Below are 15,562 nucleotides of genomic sequence, written 5' to 3'. Positions count from 1 at the left end.
GGTTATCCAGCTCAAACTCCAAAAAATACCCTTTCCTTACACATGTGTAGTTTTTTCAATTTAATACATTGTAAAATCAATTTAGTGCATCCATAAGTCACATTTTTTTAATAATAGAATGGGGACTTCCCTGGTGGCGCAGTGGTTAAGAAATGCCTGCCAAAGCAGGGGAGGTGGGTTCAAGCCCTGGTCCAGGAAGATCCCACATGCTGCGGAGTAACTAAGCCCGTGCGCCACAACTACTGAGCCTGCGTTCTAGAGCCTGCGAGCCACAACTCCTGAGCCCACGTGCCACAACTACTGAAGCCCGCGCACCTACAGCCCGTGCTCCACAACAAGAGAAGCCACTGCAATGAGAAGCCTGCACGCCACAGGGAAGAGTAGCCCCCCCGCTCGCTGCAACTAGAGAAAGCCGGCACACAGCAACGAAGATCCAACGCAGCCAAAAATAAACATATTAACTAAATTAAAAATAAATTTAATAGAATGGATGGATGGAATAGAATAGACTAAGACAGGAAAAGTTTGGATGGAATATCAGAGTCTATTAAATGCACTGAGGACAAATATTTCATGAAATTTCCATTTCCATTTTCAAAAGGGATCTATGTGTGTTTGCAAACTGTATCTCTTACTGGGAGTCACAGTCCAGAACTTTCTACACTGCCCGGCAGGATTACTCTTACCAACTCCAGGAAACCAATTTGCCTATTCTTTACTTCATCAAGCTTAGCTTTCACTTAAATCAAAATGTTCAAGTTGCTGGCATCCATCCAGTTCAACCCTACTCCTGGTCTTTACTCAGTTAATCTCCTCATTTAGGCTAACTGTGTAACATTTAACCACTAATTTTTTTTACCTAAATGAAGAAGGTAAAGGACATCATTAAAAAGTTTCTCCCCTCTTTCTGTCCCTCTGTCTCCCTCTGTCTGTCTGTCTGTCTCTCTCCCTCTGTCTATCTAACCGGAAACACTTCATTTGCTTTTTTGGCCAGGCTGGGCCAAAAGTGCTTCTGGTGTTGCTACAGGGCGTTAGCATCCATGCCTTTTTCAGTGCCCCTCTTATGCTGAGACATAGTTCTTTTCTTGTAAATCACGAAGCAGGAGTTCTTCGCAGCTAAAAGACATATCTCCCCCTGCTTCCTAATCTCTCCAAATTCAACTCACCGTAGCTTTTCTGCTATTGTTGCTTTGCTAGCTCTTCACCTTTGGCTGGAGAGAAGATATTCGGCCTGGTGAGCCCCTGCACACCCGAAAATTCTGCTTCGACGCCATCTCCCATAGCAGCCCGGTCACTCTGTATGACTGTCACGGCATGAAAGGGAACCAGCTCTGGGGACATCGAAAGGTAAGGGCCAGCTCGCTGCGGGCAGCGAGCTCTCCAACTGCCCTGCTTAAGGTTTTCTGATGCAAAGGTTTTTGGTTTTAACGCATTGTTTTGATTTAAATTGTTACCTGGCCATTTGGTTCATGCATTTGGAGACCACAGCGACGATGAGGGGAAAGACAAGGGTGTGTAGGAAGGGGCATTGTTTTGGCTTTGCTGGCTGCGTGCACACCCAGCACAGTCAGTTTCGACTTCACATGGCTTTGAGCCAGGACACGAGCCCTACACGGGAAGGGCCTGGTCTCAACCCAGATGGCTCCCAAACGCAGAAGCCATATGCCCTGCAAACAAATGTGCACATGTAGAGTTTTTCGCGACACCGATTCACACACACACAGATTAACACATCTCTTTACTTATTATGCATCTCAGGCTCATTCGCTTGGGAGCACTTTGGGTTAAGACAATTACATGTACACAAATACTAATATATTCATGTAGATCTAATTGTTGCAACCTTTATATAGAAAGACCCATTTTTAATCTGGCCAAAATCCTGCCCAAGTATAACAAAGGAAAACTTATTTGGGGAATTTAAAAGTTTAAAGAATTAGAAGGGTAACATTTATTGCTAGAAAAAATAGTTCAAAACTAAATATAAAAACATATTTTATTGAGTTGAGCATTTAAGTAAAGAATAAAGAGCAATTAAATATTTTAAAATATTTTCATGAAGTTATCTTTTGATAGCTTTTTAGAATACAATTTTTTTCTCAGCTTCTTTGGTTTCTAAGGCAGGACTCGGCTGTCAATTAGCAAGAACTCATAAGTTCCCTTCTGCCCCTCAAGTTTGTAGAATTGCTATGGGCCTCCCCAGCCAGGTGGAAGATGCCCTCTGTTTGCGTTTTCACACTCTGGAATGATTCAGCCTCACCCCAGACTGTAAGGGAAATGTCCCACCCACCACTTGAATCAGGAGTGTTGGCCAGCCTTGGCTGTGGTAGTCAGTATCCCCTGAAATCACAGAGAGCTGAAGGGGAAGGTCTGCCGAGAATCAATATGGGGACCACTGGTTTTGATACCTGTTCCCTCACTTAGTAAGCTTTCTGGCATCTACCTCTTAGAGGTGGGCACCGAAAATTATACTCAAAGGCAAACTCATTTGTACAAGTTTATTCCGCACACTGCCGCCCACCCCTGCCAACGTCTGGTAGGTTGTGGGGAAAGTACAAAACACCAGTTGTTATATCCTCTTAAAAAACAATTTAAAATCAAAAGAGCTAATAAGAAGATGGCGTCCGATATGGTAAGGGGTGATGGGGGGAAATCAGACAAGAGGAAAACCTCCCTGTTTTCCTTGTGAGATATATCAGAAATGATTAATCTTGTCAAACCCTTTTGCTATTCAGTATAGTACAGTCCATGCGTGGTGCAATAAAGAAGTGTTTTGTTTTGATGGTTATATGCTGACCGTTAGGAAGTTACTTTCAGGGCACATGGATAAAATACCTGATCTGCCATTTGCCTCGTGTACTGTTGGTCCCCACGGAGCAGACCATTTCTCATCACTGCTTACAGGGACCCGCCAGGCATGACTGTGCTGGGCTCTTTCCTCAGACCTGGCCTCACGTGACTCTGGTTACACTCACCGGTTAGTTATACAGCAAACACGATGTATACGTCATCGGGAACATGGCCAAGGCCTAGAATGGAAAGTTTCTGAAACAGCTCATCTGAGGTGATGATTCAGGCCTGTTCAAATGTACCTGCTTGAGAAAGTCCCTTGTCTATTCCAAGGGCTCTTCCTGAGGCACAGAGCAAGAAGTCCCTCTGGCGGGTGCTGCCTTGTCTGTTTGGAGGCATTGCTTGGCCCTGGGGGCTTTGGACAGCTTAGCAATCTTTGGAGTCGGCTTTGGGGTCGCCCTTTGTAGCAGCACACTGACAAATCCACGTGAGACTCTGCTGACTGCCTAAAGGACCCCCGTGGGGCATCTCTGAGGCTCCGTCCTCCTCGTGCTCCAGCTGGTGAGTGTGCTCAGAGCTAGTGCCTTCCACACCTCACAACCAACCACCTGGGCCTGTCACGTACGATCCACAGGGGAAGAAACAGATTTGGGGCCAAGCCAGCATTCAAGCGCAGGCGCCTCTGGCCTTGAAGTCTCTCCTCCTTCCTGCGCCCTTAAGCCATCCGATCAAGATTCCCCGGGGGGAGTCCTGATGCCTGTTGGATTCTGCATCACCAAGACCAGACAAGCGCTTCTCCCAGGCGCACAGAGATTTCCTGGGTTGAGTAGTGGCTGCCGGCGACCTGCCTGAGTGGGGAAGGGCGCCGTCGGCCCCGTTTTCTGACCTCTCAGCACCCATCAGCTCTCAGACCTTGTTGGCCTTTTTTTTTTTTTTTCAGGAAGATTTTCCCCTTTTCCCCCAGCTTTACTGAGATAATTGACACACAACACTGTGTAAGTTTAAGATATACAATGTAACGATTTGATACACCTGTGAACTGAGAAATGATGACCACAGGTATAGTTAACAAATGCATCACTGTACAGGGTTCTGGGTGTGTGTGTGTGTGTGTGAGGAGAACTGTTAAGATCTACTCTCTAGCAGCTTTCAAGTATACGATACAGAGTTATTCACTGTAGTCCCCATGCTGTGTATTACAGCCCCAGAAACTTACCCAGCTTAGAAGTGGACCACCCTCCACGACCCTCCGCCCCCTTGCTCCCAGTTATTTTTCTATGTGGCTCTTTGCCACCACGAGAAAAGGAAGGAATCCCTATCCTAGGGTCGTGTAACTAGGCTCCTGCCCAGCCATCTCCCCTCGTAGCAGGTACCCAGGGTGAGAAATCCCATTTCCGGTTTCTTTCGCCACCAGGGGGACCCCGGCTACAAGAACAATGACTCGCAGAAGAGACTTCAGTAAAAATATTCAAATCACCAGCCGACACTCAAAACGACATCCGAAACAAGAAACTGTCCCGCTGCCTCCTTAACCCCCTACATCTAGTTGGTCTCTAAGACGTGTGAACCCTTCCCTCTCCTTGCCGTCCCTGTGGCCGCAGCCCCGACTGCAGCCCTTCCCAGTCTCAGTCCCGGATTACCGCAAAGGCTCTCTTAAAGGGCCACCCTGCCTCCGCCCTCCCCCTACCCCCCAGCCCACCTTCCATCCTGAAGTCAGAGGGATGCCCACAGGAGCTGGTCATTGCATCCCTCTGGTTTATACGTTACTTGGTTTCCCACCGAGAAGATGAAGTACCTTCTCCCAAATTCTCATCCTGCCTCTTCACAATCTGGTCAACGTCACAGTGGCTTGTCTGGCCCAAGACATTCTAATTCATCCTGGAACTGTAATGTGATCTCGAGTGAGTTATTTCACATGTGTGATTTTCAACTTCCACGTCAATAAAACAGAGACAGTAATTCAGTGAGGTAAACTGTGGAAAACTTCCAGCAAGGTTTCTGACCATATGATTGAATTTCCATCCATGTGGGTGACAAGTACACTTTTTGCACTGGGAATAGTGGTGAGCTGTATCCTGCTGCATAGCAATCTATGCTAAGAAATAGGAACTACTGTTATCCCCTCAGATCAAGAGCTATCTCCCATGTCCTTTTCTAGTAAGGAAACATTTTTATGGGAGTATAACATATATCTTCATTGGGGTTTCCCCAGATGTAGACCCTGAAGTGAGAATTGGAGTGCGAGTGGTTTATTTGGGAGGTGCCCACCCTCCTCCAAAATCGTGGCAGAGAGTAAGGAAGTGAAACAGGGAAGGGAACCAATACAGGGCCTCTGATAAAGCAAGTACCAGCGTGGGCAAGGGGAGACCAAGCCCACTGACACCTCTGCAATGGCCTACAACACATACCGACGGGAAGGAGGTTGGGATATTTCAACACCACCACAGGCAGTCTAGGCTTACGGCTGCTCCTGGTGGGTGTTTATTCCTGACACCTCTGGGCAGCTGCTCTTACAGACAGAGCTGTTCTAGAGCCCAGAGAACAGAGGCCCTAGGGCGAGATACAGGGGCCAGCTTAAGGAGGTCAGGTCAGCAGGCACTGAAATCCTGGGGCCTGAAGAACTGTGGGCAGACGCTGCCTGAGAACCCAGACCTTCCCATCTTCACCAACACCTGGCACGTTGGTTTCTTTTTCTTTTCCTTTTTCCGTTCTGTGGTTGTAGAGTGAGATCACATGTCTGTTAGCCTTTTTGGAGATCTTCTTTGAGAAGGACCTGTTCAAGTCTGTTGACCGTGTTTTAACGTGGGTTGTCTGACTTTGTTTTTCTTTTCTTTTCTTTTTTTTTTTTTTTAACAGATTTTGAAGAGTTTTTGGTATATCTAGCTATAGTGCTTCATTGGTTTTTTGTAAATATCTTACTCCAGTCAGTTTCTGGCCTTTTCTCTCTCCTTGATGAAGAGCTGTTCTTTCCGATTAGTGTTTTCTGTGTCCTGTTTAGGAAATCTTTGCCCACACCAAAGTCAAGAAGGTAGTATTCTAAGTCATCTTTGGAAGCTTTGTTGTTTAATCTTCTGCATTGTGGTATATATTCCCTGGAATAGTTTTTGTTTACATTGTTTACAATGTAAAGTGGGGCTGTTTGTTTCATATTTATATTCGATTGATTAATCATCATTTACTTAAAAAAAATCATTTTTCCCACTGCAGGGAAGTGGCACCCTTGACATAAGTCGAGGGGCCTTATATGCATGGTCTATTTATGAATCCTCAAGTTTTTAACCCTCTGACTAATAAGTCTTAGCCTTACAGAAAGTAAACTGATGGGCAAACTTAACCTAATAAGAACCAAAACCCCATAACATCAGTCTTAGTGGTGAAATGTTTCAACTTCCCTCTGGAGACTGGGAATAAAATATAATGTCTGCTACCGTCACTTCTATTCAACGTGGCACAGGGGGGCCTTCCCAGGCCATCAGGCAAGATAAAGAAATTAAAAGGTCTAAGAAACAGAAAGGAAGAAATAAAACAGTCTACTCACAGACGACATAGTTGTGTCCATAAAAAAATCCAAAGGTTATACATCTAAACTATTAAAGTTAGTAAGTACATTCAGCACAGTCCTGGATAGAAAGTAAATATAAGACAATCAAGTGTCTGTATGCCAGCAACAAAATACTGGAAAATGAAATTCTAAACGTATTCCATTTGATCACCATAAAATTATCAAATAATTAGGAATAACTGTCACAACAGATGCACGAGGCCTTTATACAGAAAACCATGAAACATCACTAAGAGGAACTTCTAAAACTACAAAGGAAAGCTAGCATGTTCAAGGATAAGAAGACAATATTGTGAAGATACCCGTTCTCAAGCAGGTGTTTACATTTCATGCAAAACCAGTCAAATCTCAGCAGGTTTATTTGTGGAAATTGATGAGCTGATTCTGAAATGTACATGGAAATGAAAGGGCCAAGAAGAGCCAAGAAAAAGTTGAAGAAGAAAAAGAACAAACATCAAACACTATAAAAGTGCCAGGTACCCAGACATCGCAAAAATGCAATTATTAGTGTAGTGTGCTGTTGGCATAAGGATGGATTGATGCTCTAGAAAGAGAAGCCTGGGTATTGGTAGTTTTTAAAAGCTCCTAAAAGGTTCTGATGGGCACCCAGATAGAGAATCACTTTTCTAGTTCCAGTTTTTACCTACTTTCCTTACCCTACTCTTCCCTCCTACTGTAGTTGGAATTGCCCCTCTGCTTGTATTCCTATAGCATTTTGTTCCCTCCTTTGTACTTAGAACATTGTATTATGCATGGCTAGTCTCCCCTTATAGATGTTAATTATCTGAGGGCAGGAACTTTTTCTTGTATTTCTGTATGGCCTGCCTAATATCTACCACGTAGACATTCGTAAATAAGTATTCATTAAATGGGCTCAATTACTGATGAGATCCCCTCCAGGAACCCCAAGCTGCGCTGGATAAAACTTAGCACATCTTTTGGTCTCAGAACCACGTTCACAGCCTCCCCAAAGTCCAAAAGTGAAAGGCTTACATCACTTTTCTGAGTTGCTCTCTGGGGTGTCCTTATAGTTTAACTTCCATAAGAAAGGGCTTAAAAATAACATCAAACAGGAAAATACAGATAAAAAGACACCTGTCAGGCTAAACTGATAACAGTGAAACAGTCACAGTACTTTAAAAAGTGAATGGGTGGAATTCTTGACATGTGCCCACATCAGACTATTTATGGTACCTTATGTTACGTGCTAGGGCTTTAGCTTCTCAGCTCATAAAATCCTGCTGGTCCACAAAGATGCCAGATGGATGGCCACAAGGTTGTTATTTTTAAATCATTCCGGTTTGGTATTGATTTAGGACCTAAAATGAGGAAACAGAGTTTAATTAAAAGGCGTGAAATTCGACTCTGGTTCTGATAAATGAAGTCCCACTACAAAATCCTGGACTTGTGGTCATGCTTAGACAGTCACACTATCCCTGATCAGCCCCTTCGTTTCTGGACAGTCCCAAGTATTATAAAGCTCTAAGACTTTTGGTACCGCACAGATTAAGTTTCATCCATTTTGGTCAAGACAGAGTCCAGATCCTTGAACAATGCTGGTCTGATCTTTACTCCTTACTTCCAGTTACATGGCCCAACTTCCTGCCACTGCTCTTCAGATAACTTCATTGGGACCTACCTCAGCCTCCTGGACACAGATTCTTAACACACTCCAGATGGTCCTAGAGGGTGGCGTGATGCCCAAAAGGGAACACAGTATTCTAGGTGTGTTTAACCAAAGAACAGAATGAGTTTCTAGCACCCCTTTGTTATGAGCAGTATATGCCTGTTGAATTAGCTCGAGTTGATTGATTTTCTGCCTTAACTTCACATACTTGGCCTCTTAATGAGCTTTCAGTATTAAAAAACCACTCTTGCTTTGCTACACAGATACGTCTCTGTAGTCTTCTACCTGTACAGTTCACCTTTTTTTTTTTTTTGCGGTACGCGGGCCTCTCACTGTTGTGGCCTCTCCCGTTGCAGAGCACAGGCTCCGGACGCGCAGGCTCAGCGGCCATGGCTCACGGGCCCAGCCGCTCCGCGGCATGTGGGATCTTCCCGGACCGGGGCACGAACCCATGTCCCCTGCGTTGGCAGGCGGACTCTCAACCACTGTGCCACCAGGGAAGCCCCAGTTCACCTTTTATACTTGGGTAGCCATCCATTGGTTTCTATCAAATTCTCCCTCACGAGATTTACCCCAGCCTGGATTTCGACTCTTTGATCCAGCTTATTACCAGGTGAACTAGTTTTACTCCAGCCGTGAGTTAGGGCAAAGTAGCGCGCACTCAGGCCCTCATCTAAGCTGTTGATCCCAATGAACAAGGCCCAGAACCGAGCCCTCCATCCTATGACAGAGGAGGCATTGGCCCATCGGGTGCAGTTACTCAACCAGATACAAATTCACCTAATGGTGAATTATCTTCTAGCCCATATTTCTCCAGCTTACCCATAGGAAAATAAAGGGGGATTTTTAAACATCTTGCTGAAAACCAGATGCACAATGTCTACATCATACCCTATACTCTGAAAATAATAGGAGACACAATAGGAGACATGAGCATTGTACCCTGAGAAGTTCCGATCTTCGGTGCAACTTGACAATTCAAAGATGAGGGAGGTTAACTCCCAGGACGGGAGTACATACACCCCTGCAAAGAAGCTACATTTTCAGCAGTGTTGCCTTCCCATTCTGTTTCTGTGTGTCTAATTCAGCTGAAGTCATTTCGTTGTCACGTCCTTTTAACTTTTGCCATATCTGGGTACCTTAGCCATATCCCTGCCGGTTACCATTTTACCTAACAGGCTGCACTGCCACCCTCTGGTCACTAGTAAAAAGATTTCATCACAATCTATCTCAGGCTCTAACATATGGACAGAGACTTCCTGAACTGAAGGCCTGTCAAGATGGAGATTGTCAAACTTTAAAGGATCAGGCTAATTGAAACTATACACATTTGAAATTAGTATTTGCTAAGGAGGACAGTTCTTCCCTGCTGAGCACGTATGGGTCTAGAGCAGGACTGCTAGTTGGCTCGGCTAAGAAGGGGGTGAGGGCCTTCCCTGGCGGTCCAGTGGTTAAGACTCCATGCTTCCAATGCAAGGGGTGAGGGTTCGATCCCTGGTCAGGGAACTGAGATCTCACATGCTGTGCAGCATGGCCAAAAAATTTTAAAAAGAAGAAGAGGAAGAAGACGGGGGTGAGACAGGCTGAGGCTGAGAGCACAGGGGCTGGACCCTGAGGGATCTGGGATTTGAGTTCTGGCTCCACGGTGGTCCTAGCTCTGGGACCTTGGGAAACCTCCTTACTCTGTGCTTCTGCTTCCTCGTTTATCAAATGGCGATAATAACAGTATCTACCTTAGAAGATTATCGTGATGATGAAATAAAAGCTAAATGCACCTAGGACACGGCACTTAATAAGAGTTCAATGAGTGTCAGCTATTACTCTCTTAGGTGCCCGAAAAACTTCTCCTGATTTGACTTTAGCTCTCCTAGTAAGTTTACATAGAGGAAACGATAGGCTGTCTAGTCGTCTTCCTATACTATTTTAGCTATTTAACTGTCGCTGAATATTAGAATGTAAATTCCACAAGAGCAGGGATTTTTCTCTGCTTTCTTTCATGCAGTATCCTCAGTACCTAAAACACTGCTTGGCACGTAGTAGGTGCTGAATTAGCAGTTGTTAAATAAACAGACGAACCTGGCTTCCTGTTTGTCCACATTCCCTCTCTCTTCAGGTTGCTTACGTGGATGAAGTAGATAAAATGAGAAAATCTGGGTAGAACATTTAACACTACGAGGCACATAAATACATACTCGATAAATAGCAGCTATTATTATGTTGACGTGACTGATGGCAGGTTTACTGAGGGGAGATGAACAGCTATGGACAGATGGAAACAAGATATGGAACAGATGGGTTTTCTCTAGTCTTGGAGTTTTCAGTCTAGTGGGGAAGCAGACAGATTTTTAAATTGAATACATTAAGTGTACAGGATAATATGGGAACGGGACACTGGGCTCTACCCAGGTCAGAGAGGTATGCAAGGCTGCTCTGACACAGTAGCTTTTAAACGGAGACCTAAAAGATGAGTAGGATTTAGGCAAGTGAAGAAAAGGATCTGAACAAGAATGGATATATGTATTGGGTTGGCCAAAAAGTTCATTCAGTTTTAAGTAAAAATAAAAGACACATTTTTCATTTCCCCCAAGAACTTTATTGAACAACGTATTCATTAACCAAATGAACTTTCTTTTATGTAACGTTGGCAGGAGTTTGGTTTATTTTTATTTATTTATTTATTTATTTACTTATTTATTTTGCCTGTGCCGTGTCTTCATTGCAGCATGTGGGATCTTTAGTTGAGGCATGCGGACTCCTTAGTTGCGGCATGCAGGATCTAGTTCCCCAACCAGGGATCGAACCCGGGCCCCCTGCATTGGGAGCTCGAGGTCTTACCCACGGGACCACCAGGGAAGTCCCCCAAATGAACTTTTTGGCCAAACCCATATACGTATAACTGAATCACTTTGCTGTACACCTGAAACTAACACAACAGCGTAATCAATTATACCCCAATATAAAATATAAATTAAGTTTAAAAAAAATCCCAGATACAGGGATCGGCTTGTGCAAATGCCCTCGGGTAGGGAAGAGCTTGGTTTTCTTGGAAGAACGGAGAAGCCGGTTGAAGCGTCTGCGTGTGAGGGGAAATGATGAATTCTAAGGCCAGGGGCAGGGCTGCCTATACAAGACCTCGGGACCATGCTAAGAATTTAGCAAAGAGCCTGGGAAGTCTTTGAATGGTGTGAAGAGCAGAGATTTAACAAATCACAACCGATTCTGTAATGATCCTGGCCGCTCTGAGAATTGAGGGTATACTCACGCCCATCACTTGCCTGTAGCCCAGAAAACCAGCAATGGAGCAGCAGGCAGGGCTGCGGGGCTGCCAGCACTGTCTCAGCGCACACACCGAGGACTGTGTTGGTAGGGGCATCAGAAGCATTATTTCTGATTGGCCAAATTATCCACTGATGCAGGAAGACCAATTTTCTCCTCCTGTGAGGAACTGTACCTGTCCAAAGAAAAAATTGAAAAGGATAGGCAATCACACTGCTTTGTCCCTTTTATGCCTGTCAAGGTGTTACTCTCCTTCTCCCAGATGCCAACGGCAAAAATAGGCAGGAAAAAACCACCTGATGTGGCTTTCTTCCAGAGCTCAAAGGGCCACTCACAAATCCACCTGGTTCTTCTCCACGACCCTAGGAGGTGGGAAGGCGGCTATTTTTGTCCCTTATCTCATCCCTCCCTCGTCTTCCCACTCCATTCGTCTTGCAGATGGAAAACTGAAATCACTAGCAAACAAAGGGGCCATCAGAGATTCTTGTCAGAGATAAAACTAGGATTAAAACCTAGTCCCATAATTCCGAGCCTTCCTTCTCTCGTATCCATACTAGAAACTAAAGGACATGAAGGCGATGTCTCTCACAAATGCATTTGCTGTCAATGTGAGTTACACAGAAATGAACAGTCAGCAGGAGGGAGTAACTCGCCTCTCCCCACTTTACAGAGAAGCTATCTTGAGGTCCAGTCTATACCCAACTGCTTCCGGGGCATCTAAACCTGGCTGTCCCCTAAACACCTACGACTCGTTATACCTGAAACAGAGATCATCCTTCCCGCCCCCAATCCTACTCCTCTCTGCATTTCTCACCTCAACACTGCTTTTCCTCTAGTTCTTCACTTCCTCCACCTTAATCCCCACGTCCCATCAGTCAGAATGCCCTGTGCATTCACCTCCTGAAAAAGCTTTCCAACCATGTCTCATGTCACCCCCAACTCTTCCCTATTGCTGTCAAATCTGGACCCCTGCAGTAGCCTCCAGCTGTGTCCTGAGTCCCCCACTCCCACCCCATTCTCCTCTCTGCCACTAGCATGAGGCAACCAAGATCCTTAACTCCACTGTTCTAAATCCTCCAACCACCATCCCGCACGCTTGCCTGAAAAGTCAAGCCTTAGCGTCACACCGCAGTCTCTTCATGATGTGGAATTCATGTCACCCTCTGGAATCTTCCCCCTTGCTCCTTGGGCTTGGGCCACGCCAAGTGACCTGCTGGTCCCCAGCACGTGATGGACGGAGCCCTCCATCACCTCTGACGCATCTCCTACCACTCTCCCTCACCCTGGCCTCCTCATGTTTCTGTAATCCACACACTGCATCCCTGCTTAGGGCCTCCGCACTGGCCATTGCCCCATCTTGCACCTCTTCCTCCAGATACTCGCATGGCCAATTCCCTTACCTTCTTCATCACCTACTCAAATGTCACCTTCCCAGTGAGGTTTACCCTTGCCTCCCTATTTAAGTTTGCACACCAGCCCTTCCCTTGGCACTCCAGTTTCTCCGGACTGCTTTGATTTGCTCCGTGTCACCTTTGAACAGGCCATGGAAACGATTACACTCATGGTTTATGGTCTGTGCCCTACTGCTCTACCCCCAACCCCACCTCTAGAATGTAAGCCCCAGGAGGGCAGGAATTTTTATATTATTAAGGTTATTGATACATCCCAACCACCTAAAACAGTGCCTGACAGATAGTAAGCACCCTGTAGACTCTTGCTGAATAAATTGAATGCATAAATTTACCTGTTAGTTCACATCTCTCTGTTCACACATCCTTCTTTATTCATCCTATTCCCCCACAGCTACAATCTCATTGACACTTTCTGCTTCAAACATGTCTTGTTTACCTATTGGTCTCCCCCACTTCTTGGGCCAGGGGAGGCATCTTAGGTTATCTTTCTATGCCTACTTCCTAACACACACCGGAAAATAAAAAGCGCTTAATAAATATTTGTTGAACTCATGTTGTATTTCAGGCAACACATACAAACTCGGACCATAACTATACAGAAGAGCTCATTCCTGAACTAATTACTTTGGTTCCATAAATCTTTTGCTTAAACCAGGAGGTACTGATGTATCCATTCGGATAACTGGTCGAGGCAGGTGCCAATTTTTGCAAATTCTATTTCGCCAGTATTTCAGAAAATGCAATTTGGTCTTGAATAGCTGGTCTCAGACCAGATGGTTAGTACGTTCTGATTTTTAGAATTGGGGATGCTCCTTGACTGAAAATAAATTAAGAGGAGAACAGGCGTGGAATAACTATTACTTTGTTAGTTACTGCACGTAGGACATTGTGCCAGCGATTTTACATATATTAACTCATTTTATCCACAGCAAACTCGTGAAGCAGATATTATTATCTATATTTCACAAGTGAGGAAGCTGAGGTTCCGAGAATTAAGTAATCAACCAGGGTCATGTAACAGATGAATGGTGTAACAGGAATGTGACCAAATTTCCTATGGAATAAAGCCCTGGCCCCCTGCACCCTGCCACCGTGTGGGTGTTTATTCTCAGGGTCATCTTCTTGTACGTTATGAACTCACCCACCTATTTTATTGTCTCTGCATCTTTTTTTTTTTTTTGCGGTACGCGGGCCTTTCCCTGTTGTGGCCCCTCCCATTGCGGAGCACAGGCTCCGGACACGCAGGCTCAGCGGCCATGGCTCACGGGCCCAGCCGCTCCGCGGCATGTGGGATCTTCCCGGACCGGGACACGAACCCGCGTCCCCTGCATCGGCAGGCGGACTCTCAACCACTGCGCTACCAGGGAAGTCCTCTGCATCTTTGACGTCTGATTCTTTTACTACCCTGAACACAGTGGGTAATGTTTTCTACAACATACCTGTTCTTTTAAAATTTGGACCCTACGGAAGTACAGAATCTAATAAAATTTCGTGCTGGCCTGGGAATACCCTGGAGTGTCACACCAGCTTGCTTTGAGGAGGTGTCCCTCTCCAGGACCTACTTGAAAAGTCCCACCCAGCCTTCACCCTGGGGACCGATTGGAATTTAGCCTGACCTGTTTGGTTATGAAGGGCAGTGCCGTAATGCTGAATCTGAAGGTTTTCATTTCCTGCTCAAGGATGTCTAACTTTCTTAGGCAAAAACAAAACAGAAAAAAACAAGGGAGGAAGCGGTCAGGGAAGGCGGGAGGATGCAGGAGATACAGTTTGTGGCATTACTTTGTGAACACCCGGGGCACAGGCTCTGCCCTGCCTCCGGACTGAACAGAGAAGAGTCCAGGTAAAAGTGCCCTTTCAGGAGGGTTGTTAGGGAACAGCAGACTTGCCAGAGGGCTCAGAACTCTATCCCAGAGGAGAAAACTCTATTTGGTTCTGTGCCAGCATATCTTGTCATGACGGAGGAGACTAAAGGAGAAAAGGGCTGTCGTAGTGTGTAGATGTCCATCCCAGTCTCCCAATTCATCCCTCCCCTCCCTTACCCCTGGGTAACCATAAGTTTGTTTTCTACATCTGTAACTCTATTTCTGTTTTGTAAATAAGTTCATTTGTACCCTTTTTTTTTTTTTTTTTTTTTTTTTGTGGTACGCGGGCCTCTCGCTGCTGTGGCCTCTCCCGTTGCAGAGCACAGGCTCCGGACGCGCAGGCTCAGCGGCCATGGCTCACGGGCCCAGCCGCTCCGCAGCATGTGGGATCCTTCCAGACCGGGGCACGAACCCGCGTCCCCCGCATCGGCAGGCGGACTCTCAACCACTGCGCCACCAGGGAAGCCCCATTTGTACCCTTTTTTTAGACTCCACATATAAGCGATATCATATGATGTCTTTCTCTGTCTGACTTACTTAGTATGACAATCTCTAGGTCCATCCATGTTGCTGCAAATGGCATTATTTTGTCCTTTTTTTTTTTTTTTGCGGTATGCGGGCCTCTCACTATTGTGGCCTCTCCCGTTGCTGAGCACAGGCTCCAGACGCGCAGGCTCAGTGGCCATGGCTCACGGGCCCAGCCACTCCGCAGCATGTGGGATCCTCCCAGACCGGGGCATGAACCCACGTCCGCTGCATCAGCAGGCGGACTCTCAACCACTGCGCCACCAGGGAAGCCCTATTTTGTCTTTTTTATGGCTGAGTAATATTCCACTGTATACACACTACTATATATAAAATAGATAACTAATAAGAACCTACTTGTATAGCACAGAGAACTCTACTCAACACTCTATAATGGCCCATATGGGAAAAGAATCTAAAAAAGAGTGGACACATGTATAACTGAATCACTTTGCTGTACACCTGAAACTAACACAACATTGTAAATCAACTAGACTCCAAGAAAAAT

General features: G+C 45.6%; 1 protein-coding gene across 3 annotated transcripts in view; it reads left to right on the top strand.

The window, feature by feature from the left end:
* Window positions 1-15,562, top strand: part of GALNTL6 (polypeptide N-acetylgalactosaminyltransferase like 6) — a 1,150,777-nt gene that overhangs the window by 1,127,129 nt on the left and 8,086 nt on the right. For all 3 annotated transcript variants that reach the window (XR_009564434.1, XM_030879235.2, XM_060301350.1), the window contains one exon: window positions 1,198-1,347. Coding sequence is in view for 2 of the 3 variants with exons in the window: in XM_030879235.2 (XP_030735095.1) it covers window positions 1,198-1,347 (150 nt within the window). In the remaining variant the exon portion in view is untranslated. The remainder of the gene's footprint in view (window positions 1-1,197; window positions 1,348-15,562) is intronic.

The sequence above is a fragment of the Globicephala melas genome, chromosome 6 (assembly GCF_963455315.2).
Source record: "Globicephala melas chromosome 6, mGloMel1.2, whole genome shotgun sequence".
Classification (NCBI taxonomy): domain Eukaryota; kingdom Metazoa; phylum Chordata; class Mammalia; order Artiodactyla; family Delphinidae; genus Globicephala; species Globicephala melas.
This window is presented reverse-complemented; position numbering and strand designations above follow the sequence as displayed.